Here is an 18459-nt window from a genome sequence, read left to right on the forward strand (position 1 = left end):
AAATAGCACGAAATAACAGTTGCATTTAGTTTTATATTTGCCAAGTAACAGTAATTTGTAGTTCAAACTTGATTTTGAACAAATTAACACTTGGACATAGTCTAAAATGCAAAACAGTCCTGTTAAGTTCATGAAAAATAGTAGTTTCATGCTCATGGCTCTCTACTACCAGTTTCCACTCATTTGAGGCAATCACTTTTAATTCTTATTGATGTTTCTTCTGATAGTTAACTTCATGTTTCTAAATAACATTCATATTCTGCTACTTTTTTATGTCCACCTTTAGATGCTATCTGTGGCTGTTATTTATATCTAGTGTACTCTTCTTCCACACACCACACACTTACTCATTTCCTTCCTTCCCTCTCTTCCTTCCTTCCTTCTTTCCTGTAACCCTGACCCTGGCGCTTCTCCATTGTGGACAAATTGCTTTTTGGCTCCCTTTTCACAGTCATCCTGGGACTTCGCTTCACCGTCATCCTTCGAATTCCCTCTACTTTTCCTCTATATTGGACCTCTTGTTGGCTGATGTTTTGCCTTCTTCTTTGATTAACTCCCTTGTAAAGTAACTTCTTGAGAAATTACACGTTAAAGGAAAATTTCAAAACCTGCTTTCTAAACATGTCTCCTTTTGATCTCTACCTTCTTTCATAGTCCACATGGCTATTCATTCACTCTTAGTGTCAAGAAATTTGAAGTTATTTAGTGGATTATCTACAACAATTTTTAAACTCAAATAATTCCAAGCTACTTTTCATCATATGTCCATGCAAGAATATAAATACAGTTGAATGTCAGCCTGAGCAAAATTTAAATGGAAAGGCATATCCTTTGAAAATAAATTCATGTGTTTTCACAGTGAATATGAATGCTTTTGATTATTCTTGTTTCGGCTTTTCCATGCCACCACACCAGTTCTACTTGCATAGATACTCAGGAATAAAACATTAGCTCCATTTCTAATTCAAAAATTAGTTGATAAGAGTGTTGTGTCTTAAGGCAGTGTCTGAGCTAATTGAACTGTGGTGAGTGGGTTTGGTTCATCAAAAATAACAGTGAGACCAAATCATCACTAAACATACCTTATTTATAACATTGGACATAGGACAAATATCTGCTAACAAAAGGGGGAGGTATTATTTCTTTGGAGTCTTTCATTTAAGAATGTGCAACCCTTTTTATTTGGAAAAATGAGAGGTGACCTATTAAAGCCTTTTGTCTTGAAAACATGATGTTTAGTACATCTGCCACTTATCTTAAAGCTGTGTAATAGGACTTTATAAAAGTGTATTTGAAAAACTTGCTCTGACATTTTAACTTTTCAGATTAGAGAGAGAGTATTTCTCCAAAAACAAGAAATTAAACGAAGAGATTGAGGAACAGAAGAAAGTAATTACAGACCTTTCAAAGAGACTCCAGTATAATGAAAAAAGTTGCAGTGAATTACAGGAGGAACTTGTAATGGTAAGGATAACAAAACCCTATGGCAATTATTTTATTGGATCACATTTGATGCTTAACAGGTTTCCCTCACAAAATGCCACATGATAATAGTATGAAAGTAATTTAGTGACATTGATATAAAATTTCAAAAGTAGAGATGCTTATTATAACTAAGATGTACATAATAAAACATGTCTTTTTTGGAATGATTGGGAAAACTAATAGAATTTGTGAAAACTCTGAATTACAGAATGTTTTAAAATTTATTCAATAGTTTTTACTTCTCTCTTTGTTTATATTTAGGTGCATATGACAATATTACCTAGGTGGACAGGGGAATCAGGGTTTATAACTAATAGATCTAATGATTTCAAAGATTCCCTTTTGTAATGATTTTGTACCTGATCACCTTGTTTCCATTCTGCAATAAACTAGCTTTCACACCATCACTGAATTTACCTTTCCAGCATATTGATTTTTTCTTGTCACCCTTTATTCAATAACCATCAATGCCTGCCTGTTGCTTTCAGAATTTAATTCAGCTTCCTGTCTAAGGCCCTTTCCTTTGGGCTCCATGTTAACTTCTCCAGCTGTTTCCTTTGCCATTGCCCTACTTCAGCCACTGTACAGTACTTCAGGCTTCCTAAATACATTATGTGTTATCATATCTTCTTGTTTTTGTTAAGGTTTTAATTTTTTTTGACCCACATTGACCAAAATACTTCTTCTCTTTCTATTAAAAAAATTCCTGTATATCCTGTAATACCTTGCTCTCATAACCTTGCGACCTGTGCAGCTTTCCATGACTCCGTCTTTCCCTACCTTATTTTTCACCTTATTTTCCTAAAGTCAGAATTCTGTCCCTGCCTCACTTTGTGTCTCTTTAGTACTTAGTTTAACATTTTTATCTTAACACTCATCAAAATCTGATGTGTATTATCTCTCCTAAAAACTGTGAATACATTGAGGTTAACTTAATTCATCTTATGTATGATTACATTATAGTTCTTGCCTCAAGAAACATTTATGAAGTGGATTTATTTGGTGGATGCAATATACCCCTACTCTGCAGTTTACTGGGAACCATAACAGGGAGAGCATAAAGTGTATAGTAATACTCTATTTCTTCTTTGTCTTGTTCCCATATATATATATACCTTCCTCAGACACTTGGCTACTTCATTTTCAGTTATATCTCACAACTTTTAGTGATATCAGTTGAGGGAAATAAGTATTTTTTCTCCGTGTTAAAAAACTTCAGGTTATACTAAGAAGTGGTGGACAAATCAATACTGCCCAGATAGAAAGGTAATGATAGGTTAAAATGGAAACTCTGTCATTTTTAAATGATCCAGTTTTGTAAAAGAATATGCAAGAATATGCATTCTCCATGCAACTGAAGATCATCAATGTGCTCTGATTTAGGGGTTGATATTGCTTGCTCTGTAGTTGAATTTGTTGTCTGACTACCCGGGACATGAGGTTTTAGAAAGCCTTGAGCTCTCTGGTGCCTGCATATATTATGTGCTGCCCTGAATTTCATGGGCTGTTCTACCTCTTAACTGCTGATTCAGGAGAGTGAGTCAGTGGTGGGTAAAAACATGTCAGAGTCACTGAGCTGAGTCTTGGATTTGGTCTGCTTGCTTAGACACTGTAATCAGTGGATGTGAAAGCGAGTCAGAGTTGTAAGAGAATGTAACAGTGAAGATAGTCAACAATATAAATTGCATGCATCCTTCTGATTGTGGTTTTCTAGCACTCCACTCAGTAGATAAAAAATAAAAGAAGACTGGATTAATTCACCACTGAGGGTATGGGTGCCTTGTGATTAAAAAAAATTTAGTTGATGCCGACAGGTATTTACTTTTTAACACTTATAATTTGGTAAATGATCTCAGATAAGGCAAGTTGAAGCTCACTAGCAAGTTGAAGCCTATAACAAGGGCTCCTCTTGCTTGCTGGGGCCCTTGGCATTCATCCTATAAAACCCTATTGTTTTATCATAGTGCTGAAGATTGTGGATTGTTTTTTCAAAGCTTGATTACTAAAAGCAGCTGAAGATGTGTGAGCAGTTTGCTGCTGAGGAGCTAACAGGATGTTCAAGAAACTTATTCAGCCTGCAGCCTAAATGACTTACAGTTTATATGGTTCAACCTACCTATTTATAGTTACCTCTCCATTTTTTGTCTTTCTTAAGCCCCTAACTTTATGTTTTATTTTCTTCCACCTTTGTTTTCTTTTCCTTCTTTTTTCCCCTTCACTATTATTAGCTTTCTCTTACAACTTGTTCTGTTTTATGCTTGTTACAACTGTTGCTGTCTCTCTACCTGACTATAATATGAAAATTTAAAATTATTTAATAAAAATTTATTTAACAGAAATAGTATTACATTGAATAGTATGATTTTGTTTTTATAAAAAAATATCATTTCTTTCTAAAAGTTTTTTGTTGTACATAATCCCTTATTGCCTTTTTTTTTTTTTTTTTTAATCTTTCAATTGATTAGTGGCCTTCGGGGGGTGGGTAGGAAGTTTTTTGAAAATTGCTCTATAAAGAGACATATATCAAGTTAAAAAGTTTAAACCACAGAAAATGGAGTTATTTTACTTCTGCATCCTCAAAGTCTGGCTGTTATTTTTGCTTTGAATTCACAATTGTTTTTGGCCAAAGAGAAGATGACTTAGGAAGCTTTTACCTTTTGTTTTGGAAATGAAACTTTGTTTCCGTGACATTTCACAACCCCATGTACCCCGTGTATGTTTCCCACAGTTATATTTCTTTCGACAATAATAGTTTCTATATTTTATCAAATATAGATGGGAAACAGAAATTACCTACAGGTAATTTTTCTCTCCCTTTGAGCTAACAGCTTGTTTTCTAGTTTAGGTCATGTTCATGGCCATTATTCAAGTCTTGGTTTTTATTTTCTCTGTTGCATTGGAAGAGAAAATTAAAGCCTCTTTCCTCTGTAGGTTTACTAGTGAGATAAAGGTATTATTAAAGATATGCAAATACTTCAGGAAGTTTTGAGACTTAAAAATAACAGTTGTGTAATGTAGTATATTATAGCCTTTTAGAGCCTTAGAGATCGGCTTGGTCAGGATACACAAGTGTTAATAAACCAGTTGGAAAGTGATAGCTCCCCTGTGTCAAGAGATAAAGTACAAATATAGAGCATAATTTTGGAAAAGTCCAAGGTATAAACCCAGCTGAGTTTAATTGTGCTTTTATATTAATGAAATTAATAATTAAAATATGATTAGTAAATGAATAGTATGTTCTTATCTTTAATGTCGCCAAGTTAATAAAATTTCAACATTGGACATTTAAGGATTTAACAAAATTAGTTTAGTGTTCTGTGTAATACAGTATTGAATTTTACTTTGAAAGTTTTGATTAAAATTGAACTATTAATTTCAGGATCTGTGAATTTAATAATGATTTAATCAAGTGCTAAATAAAACTGAATTTCTAGTTTAAGCTGCTCAGTGATCATGCTTATTAAAGTTCAGGGGCTCAACAGATCCAGTTGGGTCTTTTAGTCATTACTGTGAGTTTTTATATCTGCTTCTCTTGAAGCTGGGGAGCTATCATTTTCAAATTGGTATTATTAGAACTCGCTTTGTGCTTTCTACAATGAAATTTTTTTAAGTCCATCATTTCTTGAGATTTGTTTTTCTGCCACTCAGTAATATTTAGTTACAGCTCTAGGAGAGACCATATATTGGAAAGGGAATTCTAGTTCTCATGAGGCTTTGCTCAAAGAATATTTTATTCTCTAAAGAACTTGTGATTGAAAATGGTCAAGTATATATTTTTCGCTATACTTTGGGGGCTTAGATGATTATATAATAATAATGATTGCTAGCATTAGATAGGATTTGGGAAAGTGCTTTGATTACTATGTTTTGTGGTAAAGTTAATGTTTCTTGATAATATTTTGCTTCAAATAATCTATCAGGTTTGCTTTAGAAGGACATGTTTCTGATTTTGCAGGAGGCATTTGAAACTAATGGGCTAAAAATATTCCATTCTAAGTTTTACCAGAAAATCGTTGATTCCTTTTTTCACCCAGAATAGGAGTAGTATTTATATAAGAGCATTGTTTTTAACAATATAAACATCACTTTCTGTCTCTCTTAATGGTCTGTAAAAATTTAATACTTTTAAGTAGTATCATCAAATGTGTGTATTTGTATTTGTGTATTTAAATGTTTACTTTATAGCTGGCTTTCTAAGTTTATAATATGAGCATAAAGCTTTTTGAAATTTATTCTTTTACATATTATTAACTTTGGAAAATTCAAATATCATTTTTGACTTATGAAAAAGTGAAATGCTCTAGTGTGTGTGTGTGTGTGTGTGTGTGTGTGTGAGTGTGTGTGTGTGTGTGAGAGAGAGAGAGAGAGAGAGAGAGAGAGAGACAGAGAGAGTGAGGGAGGGAGGAGAGGGGTTATGTCAAGGCCTGTATTCAGATCGGAAGGTAAGCATCTACTGAAAAATAAAATAATTGTAAAGCTGCATAAGGGAGGATGACATTTCATCATATGAGATAAATAATTGGGATGACAGAATACTCACATCCATGGAAGAAGCATAAGCAAGTATGGAGGGAAAGAAATAATAAACGTTATTATGAAGAGATACTAACTATCATTAATATGATCAAGGAGAAGCTGCAGGGGGTGATAATTATGACAGCTAACCAGATCAGCAATGCATGGGGTCTGTAATGGTAGGTACTAGGTAGAAGATCAGATGAAAATGTGAGAGCTGTGGAGCAGATGTGTGTGATGTGATATACAGGCTCCAGTGCTCCCCTGTTTTTACTTAGAATTCCTTTGTAATGGCTTAAAATATATTCAAATTAAAACTTAAAAAACTGATTAGAGTTAAAAAATGTTCAGGACTGTTTCCAAAGTTCAACTTATGTTTAAAGTACTGAATTTATTTGGAAAAAAAATTTAGTGACTTCTATGGGTATATAATTTCATAGGATTTGTTGAATCAATAATTAACATTTCACCAGAACTTATTCTTTATATCATATGGGAAAACATGTTAATCAAAAATTAGAAACTTTGTATTTTATCTTTGGTTGGCACTTTGTTTTTAACCCAAGGTTTTGTTTATTTAGGTGGTAGATTCTGTTTTCATTCTAGAATTTCTTGCTCATCCAAAGGCTACTAAGAGAATTAACAACTTGAGCATCGAAATTTAAATATAAGTACATCCATGTTAAAAAAATGTTTTTGGTATATGAATAAAGAATGGAAGTTTCATTTATAAAACTAAAGCAATTTAATGGGAAAAAAATTTGTCAACTGTAAAGCAAGGATGGTGTTTTTGGTCATTAGTTGATTCATAAACCTAACTGTTAAATATAAGTAAAATTTCTATTGGCTGTAAGGCTCTTAGCCAGATATGCCTGTACAAATTATAATACTAATTGTAATAGCAGCTTTTAGGCCTATTTAATTCTTCTTAAGCCTTGTCATTGATCAAAACTCTTCTTCATTCTCTGAAAAATTTTACACTAGTCAGTGTTTCCTGGCTAATTTGACATTACATTTGATTTGAAATTGTAATGGTATTGAAATTTTAGTTCATCTTTTAGTCAGGATTGATCTCTAGTGAAAGAGAAGAATTATTGTTCAAGTAGGAATTTAATTGAACCTTTATATTGAGCTGACTCCAAGTATGCAATTTGTCTTGATTTCTACATTTATTTTTCTGTTAATTTTTGTCCCTTAATATCAATGAGATCCCAGCCCCAGATACCAGAGCATAATAAGAAGAAAATGTATTTTGGAGACAGATTGATCTGAGTTTTAATCTCAGTCCTATCTCATAAGTGTTACATGACTCCTGGTGATGTTATCCCTCTGAATCTGTTTGCTCAATTGTAAAATGGTGCTAATAATCTTAACTATGCAGGATTTTTGATGAGCATTAAAGATAGTATACATTCTTACTGAAATTTAGATTTTATTCTTAAAAAAATTTAGATTTTATTCAATAGCTTGAGATAAAATTTTCATACTGTACAACTTAACTATTTAAAGTATACAATGTAATGTTTTTTAATACATTCATAGAGTTGTACAACCATCACCACAGTCAATTGGAGAACACTTTCGTCACCCCAAAAAGAAACCTCCAATACCCATTAACATTCTCCTAACCCCTCCAGCCCTAGAGAACCCTAATCTTTCTGTCTCTACAGATTTACCTATTCTGGATATGTTATATAAATGGAATCATATACTATGTGGCCCTTTGTGTCTGGCTTTTTTCACTTAGTTTAATATTTTTGAAATTCATCCCTATTGAACCATTTATCAACACTTCATTTCTTTTTCTGCCTGAATAATATTCTATTGCATGGATATATCAACTTTTTATTCATCCCTTCATCAGCTGAAGGACAGTTGAATTATGTCACCTTTTTTGCTGTTATGAACATTCATGTACAAGTTTTTGTGTGGATGCATATTTTCATTTCTGTTAGGTATATACTTCAGAATACAATTGCTAGGTCATATGATAACTCCAATTTTAATATTTTGAGGAATTTCAAAACTGTTTTCCAAAGTGGCAGCATCATTTTACATTCCTAACAAAAGTATATGTGAATTACAATTCTTGAATTATCTCTGCTAACAGTTATCATCTGTGCTTTTTATTATAGTCATCGTAGTGTATATTACACAATATGGTTTTTATTTGCAGTTTCCTGATGACTAATAATAGTGAGCATCTTTTCATGTGCTTACTGTCCATTTATATGTTTTTTTAGAGAAGCCTCTGTTCAGATCTTTTGTCCATTGGAGTTTTGTCTTTTTATTGTTGAGTTATAAGAGTTTTTTATATATTTTAGATAAAACTCCTATATCAGATATATGATCTGCAAAATTTTCTCCCATCCTATGAGTTGTCTTTATCTTACTGATGGTGTCCTTTGAAGCACTATGGTTTTTATGATTAGTAAGTTTTCTTGAGTGACAATTTCTCCTTTGCCCTTAGGACAATTTCCATACTTTACATGATTTTTTAAAATTTCACCAGTTAAATTGTTGTTTTGCTAGGTAGAGGGTTCACCTAGCTCCTTACTTCATTATTCCAAAAGTTCCTCCCTACATAATGATTTAATATCCTAAAGGTTTAATCTTTTCTAGGTCTTCTTATTCAGTATTTGCCTAATATTATCATATAATTATTCTTTCCATAGAAACTCTAGCATTGTATTCACAAGTTACATGCACACACATATGCACACTGTTATTTCAATACATACTGTATAGGAAACTCTGGAAAGATAGAAATATATACATGTTTTCATTTCTTTTCTCAGACTCGTTAAAAGACTTAAGGTTATATAAAGTAATTATAACAATGTGTTGTTGGATTTGTAACATATAGAAATAACATGCACAGAAAGTGGGAGCGGGAAGAGAGCTGTACAGGAATGAGTTTTCTGTATAACCTTGGAATTAATTTAGTGTAAATCTGAAGTAGAGTTTGATGCATTAAGATGTATATTTTAAGCCCTAGAGAAACCACTAAGAAAGAAACTAAAAAAATATAATTTAACAATCATTAAATGAATTAAAATGTTTCACTAAGATACCCATTTAATGAAAAGCAATAAAGGGAGGGGTAGGGGAAGGAGAAAGGAATAAAGATATAAAAACGAAAAGTGGAATGGCCATACATCCATATCAATAATTCCTTAAATATAGTGGTTTAAGTAATTAGCTACAAGGCAAATATTGTCAGATTGGTTTAGGAAACACACTTGATAATAAAGGATACAAGTAAGTTGCAACAAAAAGGGTGAAAAAATATACTATGCACATGACAAACAAAAAGAACTGGAGTGAATATACTAATATCAGACAAAATAGACTTTATAACAAAAATATTACTGGAGATAAAGAGGAACACCTTGTAATGATAAAAAAGTTAATCCACCAGGAATATCAAACAATATAAGTGTACCTAGCAGTAGAACTCCAGTTTACATGAAACAAAAACTGACACAATTGAAGAAAGAAATAGCAATAATATTTGGAGACTACCATGGTTCACTTTCAATAATGGGCAGAACAACTTGGAAGATCAACAAATAAAAAGAAGACTTCAACAATACTAAAAACAAAAACCAGACATCTATAGAATACTTTGCTCATCAGCAGTAGACTACACATTCTTCTCAAGTGTACATGAAATAGTCTAAGAGATAGATCACATGGTAGGTTATAAAACAAGCCTCAATAATTTAAAAAAGGATTGAAATCATACATTGTATGATTCTCTGATCATGGTGGGATTAAATTAGAAATCAATAACAGAATATTGGTGAAAAATTTACAAATACCTGATAATTAAACTACATTCTCTGAGATAACCAATGGGTCAAAAAAGAAATTACAGGGGAATTAGAAAATACCTTGAGGTGAATGAAAATTAAAACAGCATAACAAACCTATGGGATGTAGCTATGGGATGTAGTGCTTAATAGGGAAGTTTATAGCTGCAGTTGAACATATTTTTAAAAACCCCCTCAAATTAATAACTTAACCTCCCATCTTAAAAAACTAGAAAAAGAAGAGCAAACTAAACCTAAAACAAATGGAAGAAAAGAAACAATACAGACTATAGCAGAAATAAAATAATAATACAAAATAATTGAGGAAATCAGTGAAACCAAAAGTGGATTCTTTGAAAAGGTAACTAAATTAATAACGTATAGCTAGACTGACCAAGGGAAAAAGGGAGGAGATCCAAATTATTAAAATCATAAATGAAAGAGGGGAACTTTTAGAAATAAAAAGAAATAAAAGAGAATATTATAAACAACTGTATATGCCAACATATTTGATAATTTAGATGAAATAGACAAATTTCTAGAAAGATGCAAATTATCAAAAATAGTGAAGAAATAGAAAATATGGATAGACCTATAACAAGTAAAGAGATTGACTAAGTAATCAAGTCGCTTCTCACAAGGTAAAGCCCAGGCCCAGATGATTTCACTAGTGAATTTTTAACACCAATTCTTCATGAATTCTTTCAAAAACCAGAAAAGGAGGTAATTCTTTACATCTTATTCTGTGAAGTCAGTAATGTTATCCTGATAAAAACAAATGAGATAAAGACATCACAAGAAAAGAAAACTCAGACAACTATCCCTTTTGAAGCCAAAATCCTCTATAATATACTAGCCAAATGAGTCCATCAAGATATAAAAATTTATACCATGATCAAGTGGGATTTATCCCAAGAATGTAAGACTGGTTTAACATCTGAAAATCAGGTAGTACAATAGAACTTATTAACAGAATGACAAAAGCCAAATGATTATCTCAATAGGCACAAAAACATTTGATAAAAATCAATAGTCTTTCATGATAAAAATGCTCAACAAACTAGGAATAGGAAGGAACTTCTGCATCCTCATAAAGAACATCTACAAAAAACCTACAGTTAACATCAAAGTTAATGGCAAAAGATTAAATACTTCCTCCCCAAGATCAGACTCAAGACAAGGATTTATACTTTCACCCAGAGTCTAGTCAGCATTTTACTGGAGGTTCCAGCCAGGACAATTAGGCAAGAAAAATAATAAGATACACATTTTGGGGAGGAAGAAATAAACTTTCTTGACAGATGATATGATCTTGTATGTTAATAATTCTAAGGAGTATACACACACGCGGCCTACTATTGACTATTAGAATTAATAAAAGAATTTAGCAAGGTTGCAGATACAATACAAGAAGAATACACAAAATCAATTGTCTGTGCAGTAGTAGAATGGAGGTGGGAGCGTGGGCTCTGATCCTGCAGAGCCCTGTCCTGGGGTTGTCATGGATGGGGGCAAACAAAATGAGTTGTCCCAGAAAACTTCTCTGTCTTCCAGGAAAGGGGAAAGGGCTCTTCCTTCTAGTGGAGAAGCCAGACCGAGTCCCTTTTTCCAAAGGCTTTTATTGAAAGGGTTATTAATGGGGCTAGGTAATAGGAATGTACAGGTGATCTCATTATGTCAGCACATTAATGTCTACAGAGAATAGGTGATGTTTTGAAGAAAACAAATGGCAGGAACACACCGATTTATGTGGGTCCATTTACATTGGTCTGAATCAGGATGAGTAAACATGAGGGCGTAAACATAAGGGCGCCAAAGGGTTTAGGGTCAGGGTCTGTGAATAATGTAAATTTCCTTCCCAGCATGAGCTGGCTGTCATAGCTCTTGAGGGAAAAACAAAGCATGTTTTAAGGAATTTACTTCTATATCTGATTTCCTCTGGGAACTGCCAGATCCAGTTTAGGGCTGTCTCCAGTATTGTTTCAAACCTGAGCAAGGTGGAGGGAAGGGCAAGGCAGCCAGGAAATAAGGAGACTTCTTTCAGATAGAATGAGGACCCTACCATATCAAAGTGGAGGGGTGAGGGACTTTTGCCCTTTCTCCCTGTCCCCCAAGTTTTTCCCTGATGCCCATTGCAGCTGTGCCTGTGTTAGGTTGCCCCTTCCATTGAGGGGTCTTACCTGTCATTAACTAACCAGCCATCCTCCAGAGCCAAGCAGGGAGACAGGTTTTGTCTCCTCAGCGGCCTGTTTTCCCAAGGCCTCCTCGATTAGTTCCAGCCTTGGGGCCTTCTTGCCTGTTGGCATGGCCACAGTTCCTGAAACCGGCCAGGGCGTTTCCCAACATAGAGTGAACAATCCAAAAATGAAATTAAGGAAATAATTTTATATATGGTACCATCAAAAATAATGAAACACTTAGGAATAATAACAAAAAAAGTACAAACGTGCTAAAAACTATAAATCATCACTGAAAGAAATTAAACAAGACTTAAGTAAGTGGGAAGACATCCTATGTTCATAGATCATAAGAGTTAATTTTGTTACTTTTCAAAATGTTAGTACTCCTCAAATTGATGTATAGAATTAAATTTATTTTCTATGAAAATCCCAGATGGCTTTTGCAGAAATTGACAAGATGATCCTAAAATTCATATGGAAATGAAAGACATGTAGAATAGCCAATATAATTTTGAAAAAAAATAAAATTCGAGGAGTAACATTTCCCGATTTATTTTTTCACTTTTCATTTTTAATTTTTCAACCACATTTCACATTTGGTTCTATCTGCACCAGTTTCAGATATACAGCAAAGTGGCCAGAAAACCATGTATTCTATAGAGCAGTCCCACCACTGCCCCAACCCCCCATCTGTCCCGATACCCCGCTATCTTGACGTTATTGACTATATTCTCCGTATTGCAAACTGCATCTCTGTGGCGATTCTGCAGCTACCAATTCGTACTGCTTAATCCCTTCACCTATTCACCCAGTCCCACAAATCCACTCCCCTCTGACAGCTGTTAGTCTGTTCTCTGTATCTATGGGTCTCTTTCTATTTTCCTTGTTTATTTTGTTTACTAGATTTCACTTGTAAGTGAAATTATATCCAATATAATTTCCAATCATCCAATCTAATCCAGCCCAGTCTAGTCTAATCTAATCCAATCAATGTCATCTAATCCAATGTTAACAAGGTCTCATCCTTCTACCTTCTAAGTGTCTTTCCAGTGTACAAACCCCCTTTTCACTCCTAAGACCCTAGCCTCAGCTAGGCTAGGCTAGTTTAGTTTACCATTACCTCTTAAGTAGATTGATACAGTTTCTTCTTATTGGTCTTACTGCATTCACTCTTGACTGCTATCTGGCAATTTGCCACATGACTGCCAGCATCATCTTTTAAAGTGTCCCTTAATTTCTCTGTGTCTCAGTTTTCTTATCTGTAAAACTGGTATAATAATAGCCCTTCCCTCATAGGATTGTTGTAAGAAAAAAATAATTACATAAAATACTTGGAATAGTGTCAGGCACCAAGGCCTTAGTAAATTTTTATTGAGACCTTATACAGTACTACATTAAGTCAAGTAAAAGATATGATTAAGACAGAAAGAAGTTAATTAATAATAAACTTGAAGGGGGTAATTACTAGCTTGTTTATCCTTAATGTGCTTTATATGTTCACACAAAAAATCTGCAGCTCTTATGTGTGACCTTATTATGTGTAATTTTTTTTCTTAATTAAAAGGCTAAGAAGCACCAGGCCTTTCTAGTAGAGACATGTGAAAATAACGTGAAAGAATTGGAATCGATCTTGGACAGCTTTACTGTGTCGGGCCAGTGGACATCAGGTTAGTTGAAGGTATAAAATGACAGATGCATCTGTCAGTGTTCCAAAGTCACTACATTTTGGGAATTCTGCAGATGCCTCCTCCAGTCCCTCATCTCAACATGTTTTGATTTGATGACATGATAAGAGCAGTCCTCACAGCAGTCAGTTGGCCTAGCTGGCCGAGAAGGGGTGATGGAATGTGGACCTGCTGTTGTCCTCCCAGAACTTGATTTACAAGTGTCGGGGTCTGTATGATTGGACAGACAAGGGCTCACTTGCTGTGTTCTGAATCCAACAGAGAAAAAAGTCCTTACAGTATACCTGCAAGGGGAGCAGATGTTTCGATCAAACTGAGCCAAATTCCGAGGCAACCTTCAGCAACTTAAAGGTCATGCATTCAAAAGGTTATGTAGGACACAGGCTGTAACAGAGTGCACATTCTACATGTTGCTTTCTAAGCTGGTTTTCTCCTTCATTTCCTATTGCCATATATATTCTCTCTAGATGAAAACATTCTTAGGTAGAATGTTTTGGTTTTAGTATTAACACACTTAATATGATAAAGAACTATGAAAATTGTATACTAGTTAGTTATATTTTGGGAACTAGCAAAAGCATTAGTTGGCTAATGAATGCTGACCATGGTTTCTACTTCCTTGAATTTTTGTGCTTATGCTGTTTTATGTGCTATAGTAGCTTTGACTTAGCTACTTTTACTTTTCTACTCCAGCTTTCTTTTGCCATGCTCTCAGCCTTGAATTATTTAGTTGTTTCCTGACTCAGTGATATTCTTCAAAAAGCACATACAATTAAATTCCTTACACTTTAACACTGAGTTACAGGACTCTGTTTTTTAAAAGGAATCAAACAGATATTTGGCGAATGAGTTCTTTAGGAGACTCTCAAGTTCAGGCAAGTTCGTTGTCCTAGAAAGAGCAGAAGGACGTGATCAATGCCCATTTGTACCTAAAGGACCTGCAAGTTTCTATTGGTGAACTATTAAAAATTTAGTATGCTTTGGTATTATCTTTTTGTGGGGTTCACTTTTATCCCTCCTTTTTTTTTTAGCAGTAATTTTATGAAATTAATGTGTAATTTTTTTAATTTCTTGGTTTGTTACTGTGGGAAAAAATCAAGGAATGTAAAGGTGACATAAAAAATATTGGTATATAGTTTTCGAATATACTTGATAAAGCTTTGGAGGATAAAGTTTACTTGTGCAATGGTACTGTTTTTATTATTGAGATACATCATTGTGTATTGGTGTAAGAAAGTTTAAAAATTATTGAATTATCCGAATAGCTGTCTTATGCCTCAACATTAATTAAAATATTTCTTCAGAGTTGAATTAGAAAAGCTAAGAATAATGAAGTCACATCTCACTTGAATTTTAAAATGAAATCATTGATAACAAAGCAACTCACAAGCTGTTATTAAGCCTCCAGAAAAAGAATTGTCTTTTGTTAAAGTTTTTCTTTTCATTGTTTTAGTAACCATTTTTTTTAACTTCCTAGTTTCCCATATATTTATGCACACTGTAAACATTACAGAGAAACAGTTTCTCGAAAAAGGACTGTGTGCTGAATTCATGATTTTTGTCCCATTATAAAGTAGTCTTTGTTTCCATATTGAGTGGGTTATTCACATTTTTACCCGCCAAGAACCATTCTCCTCCTGTCTCTGTTTTGCCTTGTAGTGGCTGACCTCATAAACTGCATGATCGGGCTCCTTTGCCCTCTGGCTTCTGGTTGGATTTGGACAGTGGTGGGTGTACCAGCAGAGTAAGAGGAAGAAAGAAAAGAAAAAGAAAGTCAGGGTATTTATTTCCTCTGCTTCCTCTGGTCCAACGCATTTCTGGCAGTGGCTTCATTTTTCAGCAACACCACCTCCTATTAAGCAGGTCCTCTTCCACAGCTGTGGGTCATGTTGGCCTATGGTGACAACCTTCTGTCCACTTGACCCATTAGAATTAGGCATGGTATCGATTTCCTACCCTTGCTAGTTCTTGGTGCCTCATCATATTTTTAAATTCTCTTAACCGGTCTACATTTCTGTAAATAGTCTCTTCAATAAGCTCTCTTTTGATGAACCTTCTGAGTGTGCCATCTTGTTACCTGCTGATACCCTAATTCACATAGCTGCTTGGGACCTGATTTCATTCTTGCTCTTGACTTCCATGAAATGGCCCTCTATAACTCTAATGGACTTTCTTTCTGTCTACGCCAGCTCAAGTTGGGGTTCTGTTACTTAATCAAGAGGAGCATATATAATAAACTTTATTGCTTAATATTTTACGGAAGAACTTAAACAATTAAGATTGCCTATTGAGTTAGGCCTGGCTTCAGCTACACAAAGATGGCCAAATATTTTGCTCCTCCTAAATGAAGTAATTTTAAAACTTATTTTAGGCTAATTCAAGGATGTACACTATGTGTGTACGTGTGCATGTGTGTATGATATATAAACATTTAATATCTCACAGTGTGTATATATCTCTGAGAAAAAGGCTATTTCAGATAGGGTCATATTCTTACTATGTAAGATAGCATAGCCTTAGAACTTGCTGCAAAATTAATTCACTTATGTTGGGAAGGGCTTTCCAGAAAGATCCTCTGTTTTGCAGTTACAACAATAGTGCTTTACTCCTTTTTATTACCTCTGTGTACCTTTCAGTTCAATATATACACTGTCCCCACCGCCCCCGCCATTTCCATTTCAGGAAAAGTAATCCATGGTAGAAATTTAGAAGAATGGTTACAAAATTGTTTTTTTCTTTTTTTTTGACTTGCTCTTTAAAATGCAATGAGTGAAAATTATTTTCCTGAATGAATTTTAGTCCATAATTGACAGTAGTTGCTAGATGTTCTATTCCCTGTCTTCTTCTTATAGAGGCTTTGGTGATCCTCTATAATAAGAAATATTTCTGAAGCAAGAGTAACCATCACGTTATCTTCATGTAGAAAATAAGACAAAATCTCAGTTAGTGCAAGACATTAAGGAATTTATTTATGTAGAGGATTTAACTTGATGTCCTCACCAGTGATCAGTGTCATAGTTTACACCTTATTTCCTAATCCCTTCAGCACCTCGTCTCCTTCCTACTAACGGGTCTCTTTGCTTCCACCTTGCTTCCCTGTAGTCTGTTTTCTGTATAGCCACCGGAATGATCATTTGAGATCCTAAGTCAGGGCATGTCATTCCTCCTCCCTAAACCTTGCTGTGCTCTGCATTTCACTGAGTAGAAGGGGAAGTGCTAGCAATGGTGTGCAAGACCCTGCAAGGCCTGCTTCTACCCCTTAGCATCCCTATTATCCATTCTTTCCCTTCCTCTGTTAGGGCCTCTCTGGCGCCCTGTATTTTGAACACATCAAAGTGCTCTTGCTTTGGGGCCTTTGTGCTGGCCCTTTTTTCTACCTGGAAAGTTCTTCACCTAGATAACATATGTCTGCATAGCTCTCTTTGTCATCTTCCTTAAATCTATGCTCCAATCTCACCTTCTCCAGAAAGCTGCCCCACTACCCATCCCCGTGCCACTTATCTCACTACCGCTGTCCCTTTTCTGCTCTGCTTTCCCCCCCAATGACACTTCTTGTGGTATAACATTATTTGGTGCATTTATTATACCTGTATCACCAGGGTTCTTTAGAGAAACAAACCAAATAAGATATATGAATGTATCCTATATAAGTATATATATTTGTGTAGATAAAAATATATATCTATTATATATCTTATATAGATTATATATTATATCTATCTGTATACGTATAGATAGGTATCTTTACGTGTGTGTGTGTGTGTGTGTGTGTGTGTGTGTGTATGTGTATGAAGAGATTTATTATAGGAATAGTTCACACAGTTATGGAGATTCAGAAATCCCATGATGTGTCCTCTGTAAGTGGGAGACCCAGGAAACCTGGTAATATAATTCAGTCTGAGTCTAAAGGCCCAAGTACCTGGGGCTGCTGGTGTAAGTTCTGGAGTCTGAAAGCCCAAGAACTAGGAGCTCTGATGTCCAAGGGTAGAAGAAGATGGAAGTCTCATCTCAGGAAGAAAGAGAATTTACTCTTCTTTCTTATTTTTGTTCTGTTAAGGGACCGGTTGGGGGAAGCAATGGCTTAGTTAATGCCCACCCACATTGGTGAGGGCAAATCTTTATTCAGTCTACTCATTCAAATGCTAATTTCTTCCAAAATACCCTTACAGACAAACCTAGAAATAATGATTTACCAGCTATATTTGCATCCTTTAGCCCAGTCAAGTTGACACATAAAATTAACCATCATTGGTTGACTTTTATATGTTAAAGGATCTTAGAGAGCAAGGATCTTTGTCTCTTTTATTTACTAATATATTTCAATCAGCTAGAACAATGCTTGGCACACAGCAGGTGCTCACTAAATATTTGTTGCATATGAATGAATAAGAGCATGAATGAATTAATATCAGACTGAAGGTCTGCATTACATTTGCATTTAAATTTCTTAAGGTTATAAAGATAGTCATAGAAGCTCTAAATTATAGTAGCCTTTTGGGTAGCAACCTTATTATAAGGAGCCACCAGGAAGATTAACCTTCAGTGGAAAAGATGTACAATCTTACATAGGTCCTAGAAATGTCATCTTGGTTGCCTACTGTCATTAGACAGGATAGATCAATTTATTTGGACAGGGACATTTATTTCCTATTTCTACTTTCCATTGAAGTTGAAGTACTCTGGCTGCTCATATCTCATTTCTTTTCTCATAGAAATTCTTATAGTAGGATGTGTATGGGGAGACATTGTTTCCCACTTTGAACCCATGCAGTCTTTCTG

General features: G+C 34.5%; 1 protein-coding gene across 1 annotated transcript in view; it reads left to right on the forward strand.

Annotated features, from left to right (window-relative positions):
- The window catches only part of CCDC171 (coiled-coil domain containing 171), a 289149-nt gene that overhangs the window by 82220 nt on the left and 188470 nt on the right, over nucleotides 1–18459 (forward strand). Inside the window, exons 10-11 of the mRNA XM_054583183.1 lie at nucleotides 1326–1464; nucleotides 13560–13662. Of these exons, the coding sequence (XP_054439158.1) occupies nucleotides 1326–1464; nucleotides 13560–13662 (242 nt within the window). The remainder of the gene's footprint in view (nucleotides 1–1325; nucleotides 1465–13559; nucleotides 13663–18459) is intronic.

The sequence above is a fragment of the Pteronotus mesoamericanus genome, unplaced genomic scaffold (assembly GCF_021234165.1).
Source record: "Pteronotus mesoamericanus isolate MK-2021 breed Mesoamerican mustached bat unplaced genomic scaffold, CSHL_Meso_final contig_73, whole genome shotgun sequence".
NCBI classification, from domain to species: Eukaryota; Metazoa; Chordata; class Mammalia; order Chiroptera; family Mormoopidae; genus Pteronotus; species Pteronotus mesoamericanus.